This window comes from Phacochoerus africanus, chromosome 14, assembly GCF_016906955.1.
Source record: "Phacochoerus africanus isolate WHEZ1 chromosome 14, ROS_Pafr_v1, whole genome shotgun sequence".
NCBI classification, from domain to species: Eukaryota; Metazoa; Chordata; class Mammalia; order Artiodactyla; family Suidae; genus Phacochoerus; species Phacochoerus africanus.
Window position 1 is genome coordinate 21,108,076 of NC_062557.1, and position 6,000 is coordinate 21,114,075.

Sequence of the window (6,000 nt, forward strand, 5' to 3'; positions counted from 1 at the left end):
TTTGTGGTTTTGAATTTTTTTCCTTTATTTTTTAATGTTCAGGGTAAGGAATTGGTGCTGCTATCAAGTTTTTGTTGGTGTTTGGCTTTGCAGCATTCTCTTTTTCTCTCGAGTATCAATATGAGCTCAGATTTTTAGGAAAAGTTATTGAGTAAAATGGGAAAATGCTTTTGCTACAATGTTTGATTTAAAAAAAAAAAGAGGAGTTCCCGTCATGAAAGGTGGAGTTCCCGCTGTAGCTCAGTGGTTAACGAATCCGACTAGGAACCGTGAGGTTGCGGGTTCGATCCCTGCCCTTGCTCAGTGGGCTAAGGATCCGGCGTTGCCGTGAGCTGTGATGTAGGTCACAGACGCGGCTCAAATCCCATGTTGCTGTGGCTCTGGCGTAGGCCGGTGGCTATAGCTCGGATTCGACTCCTAGCCTGGGAACCTCCATATACTTCGAGTGCGTCCCTAGAAAAGGCAAAAAAAAAAAAAAAAAAAGGGAATCAGGAGTTCTTTTGTGGCACAGTGGGTTAGGGATTCAGAGTCGTCACTGCAGTAGCTCAGATCACTGCTGTGGCACAGGTTCAGTCCCTGGCCTGGGAAACTTCCATATACAGTGGGTGCAGCCAACACCCCCAAACCCAGCAATCAAATATATGTATATTACTATGATTAAAAATCCAATGGAGGGGAGTTCCCGTCGTGGCGCAGTGGTTAACGAATCCGACTAGGAACCATGAGGTTTCGGGTTCGGTCCCTGCCCTTGCTCAGTGGGTTAAGGATCCGGTGTTGCCGTGAGCTGTGGTGTAGGTTGCAGACGCGGCTCAGATCCTGCGTTGCTGTGGCTCTGGCGTAGGCCGGTGGCTACAGCTCCGATTTGACCCCTAGCCTGGAAACCTCCATATGCCGCGGGAGCGGCCCAAAGAAATAGCAAAAAGACAAAAAAAAAAAAAATCCAATGGAGGCCCTGGAAAAAAAAAGACAAAAAGGCAAAAAAAAAAAATCCCAATGGAGGGGAGTTCCCATCCTGGCTCAGCGGAAACGAATCCGACTAGTATCCGTGAGGATGCGGGTTTTGATCCCTGACCTCGCTCAGTGTGTGAAGGATCTGGTGTTGCCATGAGCTGTGGTATAGGTCGCAGATGCAGCTCAGATCCCGTGTGGCTGTGGCTGTGGTGTAGGCTGGCAGCTGAAGCTCTGATTCGACCCCTAGCCTAGGAACCCCCATATGCTGTGGGTGCAGCTCTAAAAAAATTAGGCAACACAAAAACAAAACGAAGCAAAAAAATCCAATGGAAAGAAGCTGTCTGAGTTGGGGGTCGTGGCTTGTTTGCTTTTCTATTTCTTTATCCTTTTCTTAGACTCTCCACACTTTCTTGTTTGGGCTTGGGTTAAAGCCAACAAAGGATGTGGAGATGGCCAGGGCTGTGAGGTGTGCTGCCGACCTCACACCCGCCCGTCGCCCCCTCTCCCCAGCTCCTGTACTCTTCCGTGGAGAACATCCAGCGTGTGGCCGCAGGGGTGCTGTGCGAGCTGGCCCAGGACAAGGAGGCGGCTGACGCTATTGATGCCGAGGGGGCCTCGTCCCCCCTCATGGAGCTCCTGCACTCCCGCAATGAGGGCACTGGTGAGAGACTGCGCTAGGGGCCAAGGCGGTGGCGGGGATGCTGGGTCTTTGTTCCCCCAGCCCATCTGGGTTGGAGGCAGGCACCTGACTTGGCCTGTCCTTTTTTCTCTGCCCAGCCACCTATGCTGCTGCTGTCTTGTTCCGCATCTCTGAGGACAAGAACCCAGATTACCGTAAGCGTGTGTCTGTGGAACTCACCAACTCCCTCTTCAAGCACGACCCTGCAGCCTGGGAGGCTGTGAGTACCCCGGGTTGGGCCACCATGTCTGGTTGTGCAAGTTATGCACTGCGCAAGGACAGTAGTTTTGGGGGAGGGCCTCCTACCATCTTGTCAGCTTCATAGATTTTTTTTTTTTAACCATGGGATCATTTATAACAACTCCCAGCAGATGTAAGTGGTAGGTGGAACCATCTATCTGTTTTTGACCTAGAAAATGGCAATTTTATTTTGTCCAGGAGATCCTGTAGTGGCTCAGTGGGTTAAGAACCTGACTAATATCCATGAGGAAGCGGGTTCGATCCTTGGCCTTGCTCAGTGGGCGTAGGTTGCAGATGTGGCTTGGATCTAGTGTTGCTGTGGCTATGGCGTAGCCTTAGTTGCAGCTCCGATTTGACCCCTAGCCCAGGAATTTCCCTATGCTGCAGGTGCAGCCCTAAAAAGAAAAAAAAAATTATTTTGTCCAAAGTAATATATAAAGTGTTGGGGCAGGGATGCCTTTCTCTAACTTGCACAAAGGTGCTATGTGGGCTGGCGGCTTCCTGATCCTGGGTGGGGCGGCTCCTGGCACCCATTCTCTAGTCCTTTCCCTGAGACTTCCCTCCTCCAGGGCTGCTCTAGTCCTCTGGGTGCCCCCAGGCATGAATGGTGGGACCCTTCAGGCTGGGGGGGACAAGCGTTCATCAGGGCACCGTGTAACCCCAGCTCATCCTTGTTCCTTCAAGGGATTTTTGCTTTTCCCTTGGCCCCCCTTTATAATAGAAGGATCTCTTGCTGCCCCCCCAGCCCAGAACCTGCGTTTCCCTCCCTTCCCCTGTCCCCAGCGTGTCTCTCTCTCCATCCTCAGGCCCAGAGCATGATTCCCATCAATGAACCCTATGCCGATGGTAAGTGTGCAGAGCCCGGGGCAGGGGGCTGCTGTATGGGTGTGAGCAAAGGAGTAGCTTTGTGTCCCCAGGGCCAAAGGACCAGTGGCAGCCACTGTTGTGTCCATATGTATTCCTGTCTGGACTCCCCGATGAGAGAGTCTGGGGAGGGGGCAGTTCCCCCGGGGGTGGGCAGGGGGAGAAAGTGTGGCTGAGGGCTGTCCTGACCCCCCGCCACGAGGTACCCTGAGACCCTGGACAGAGCTCCCTTCTCCTCCGCAGACATGGATGCCACCTACCGCCCCATGTACTCAAGTGACGTGCCCCTGGACACCCTGGAGATGCACATGGACATGGACGGGGACTATCCCATGGACGCCTACAGCGATGGCCTCAGGCCCCCCTACCCCGCTGCAGACCACATGCTGGCCTAGCTGGCTGGACCCCAGTATGGTGCCCCCCCCCCCCCCCCCCCCCCCCCCCCCCGCTTTGCAGCTCTCCTCAGCTCCCCCCTGCCCCCCGGGCCCCTGACACCTTTCCCTTCCCTTTCAAACCTCCTCCTCCTGGAGGCCCTCTCAGGTTTCCATTGAAACCCTGGCTCCCGGGAGTTCCCGTCGTGGCGCAGTGGTTAATGAATCTGACTAGGAACCATGAGGTTGCGGGTTTGGTCCCTGCCCTTGCTCAGTGGGTTAACGATCCGGCGTTGCCGTGAACTGTGGTGTAGGTTGCAGACACGGCTCAGATCCCGCGTTGCTGTGGCTCTGGTGTTGGCCGGTGGCTACAGCTCTGATTCGACCCCTAGCCTGGGAACCTCTTTATGCTGCGGGAGCAGCCCAAGAAATGGCAAAAAGACAAAAAGAAAAAAAAAAAAGAAACCCTGGCTCCCTTTGGGTGGGGGAAGCAAGCGTGAGGCCTCTTGGTGTTAGGGTCCCCTAGGGAAGGCATGCCTCGGCCTGCCCGGTCCTGTTATCTTTGCTTGGGGCCAAGACGCCCCAGTCCTGCCCCTTCTACGGGTGGTGGGTGGGTGATGTGGCAGGGGCTGACACAGGCCCGGCCTGACCCCTCTGTGTGCCCCCTCTCCCCGCCAGGCGCTGTTCCCCATCTGAGAGGCTCTCCGTGCAGGCGATGGGACGAGATAGCAAAGTGCCTGAGCCCGGGCAGCAGGGCTGCGACTTCCGGCTGAACCCCGCGCCTCCAGAGGTCCCTCTGTAGGGTCTTTCTTGGGATGGTGATCTGCTCCTGCTTTTCTGTTCTGGGCCGTGGGTCCAGGGCCCGACACCCCCTCCCCACCCCCGAAGCCCTGGCACTAAAACTTTAGACTCCAGGCACTCACTCTGTCCCCCTAGAAACCCCTCCCCGTCTCCTCCCCGGCCGCCCTTCTCCAGCAGCTGGGCCCCTTGGGGCCTTGGGTTGCTTCTCTGGCTCTGATTATGTCATAGAACTCCACCCAACCAACTGTGCTGAGCCCCCGGGGTCTCCAGGCCCCAGGTTCAAGGCCCAAAGACTCAGAATCCAAAGCTTATCTTGAGAAGTTCAGGGATCGTCCGGGGAGATGGGGTGGAGATGCGGAGAGCGAGTCCCCCGCTCCGGGACACTGCCTGCTCCTCTCTCCTGGATGTTCAATGGCTTTGGCCCCCTCCCAGGGGAGCTAGGGGACAGCTCCCTCCTCGCCCCTCTCCCCTGCGCCCCCCCATCCCACCCACACAACCACCCTAGCTGACCCCCAAGAAGTGCTCTTGGCTGACCCCTCTGGTGTGCGGTGAGGGGCTTTCTCTTCCCCTTCCTGTTTCAAACTCCCCCCCCCATTGCCTTCTGCACAGGGGTGTGGGGGGCTGAGGGAGGTCCCAGCAGAGAGTTTTATTATTATCGCTTTATGTTTTTGGTTATTGGTTTTTTTTGTATAGACCAAAGCAAAGAAAATAAAACTAACACACAGATCTAATGGATGCTGTTTGGAGGAGAGAGAGCGGGGGTGGGGGCCCCCTTAGCAGCCTGGTGCCTCTCCGGCTGGATCCTGAGTGTCCTACTGGCCGCCTAGTGTGTGGAAAGGGCAGCGAGAGGGCAGTGGGGGCGAAAGGAGCTTTCCAGCAGCCGGAGTTGATTTAATTTAAACACAACTCGGAACCTTAGGAGGCTAGGAGGGGCGACGAGATGGCTGGTGGTGAGTCCCCCCTTTCGAGGACACCATGCCTTGTCTCCTTAGTGGGCGACCTCCCAACCTCCAGCCTGCTCTGTCCACACACATCCAGCTTCTTCTTCTTCTTCTTCTTCTTTTTTTTTTTTTGGCTTTTTCAGAGCCACACCTGCGGCATATGGAAGTTTCCAGGCTGGGGCTGAATCGGAGCTACAGCTGCTGGCCTACACCACAGCCACAGCAACATGGAATCCTCAACCCAGAGATTGAACCCGCATCCTCATGGATACTAGTCAGGCTCATTTCCACTGAGCCACAACAGGAATTCCAATAATTGCCTTTTATTTTACTTTTGAAGCCAAAGATGTTCCAGTGACTTGCCTCTAACTCTCTTGTTTTAAATACTATTAACAATAGCAGTTATGAGCCCTCAGTTAAGCTAAGAGCTACTGAATAGTCTCCGTTAATCCCCACAGCCCTACAAGGTGTATAAAATGAAGGTGAATTATCTCAGGTGCGGCCCCTGAGACTCAGAGAGATTAGGAAACACGCTGAGGGCAGCACAGCTGTGTGAGTGCCAGGGCTGGGATCTGAATCTAGAACACCTGACTTTCAATCCCAAGGTTGGGACCCAGAATCTGGGTCTGCACTCATGGCAGGGCTGCACTGGTGACCCCGGCTGTCCTAGAGTGCCCCCATGAGATCAGGAGGGATGGGGTTCACGCCCGGCTGAAGGATGGCCTGGAGAAGAGCATCGCTGGCAAAAGACCTGTCACATGTGCCCAGAGGTCCGGGGGAGGGATGCAGCTTCATTCTGGGGAATCGCCGAGGCATAACCGGAACCAGGATGGGATTGGGGTGGGGGTGGGGTTACAAAGAGGAAGGTTGGGGAGTTCCCATCGTGGCTCAGTGGTTAACGAATCCAACTAGGAACCATGAGGTTGTGGGTTCGATCCCTGCCCTTGCTCAGTGGGTTAACCATCCAGCGTTGCCATGAGCTGTTGTGTAGGTCGCAGACACAGCTCGGATCCCGTGTTGCTGTGGCTCTGGTGTAGGCTGGCGGCAACAGCTCCCATTCAACCCCTGGCCTGGGAACCTCCATATGCCACGGGAGTGGCCTGAGAAATGGCAAAAAGACAAAAAAAAAAAAAAAAAGGAAGGTTGGGTACTA

General features: G+C 55.0%; 1 protein-coding gene across 6 annotated transcripts in view; it reads left to right on the top strand.

Annotated features, from left to right (window-relative positions):
• JUP (junction plakoglobin) overlaps nt 1–4,632 on the top strand; it is a 29,424-nt gene extending 24,792 nt beyond the window's left edge. For all 6 annotated transcript variants that reach the window (XM_047757178.1, XM_047757173.1, XM_047757175.1 and 3 more), the window contains exons 11-15: nt 1,462–1,612; nt 1,729–1,850; nt 2,677–2,716; nt 2,978–3,143; nt 3,784–4,632. In XM_047757178.1, the coding sequence (XP_047613134.1) occupies nt 1,462–1,612; nt 1,729–1,850; nt 2,677–2,716; nt 2,978–3,129 (465 nt within the window). In that variant the 3' untranslated portion in view covers nt 3,130–3,143; nt 3,784–4,632. The remainder of the gene's footprint in view (nt 1–1,461; nt 1,613–1,728; nt 1,851–2,676; nt 2,717–2,977; nt 3,144–3,783) is intronic.
• The last annotated feature ends 1,368 nt before the right edge of the window (nt 4,633–6,000 follow it).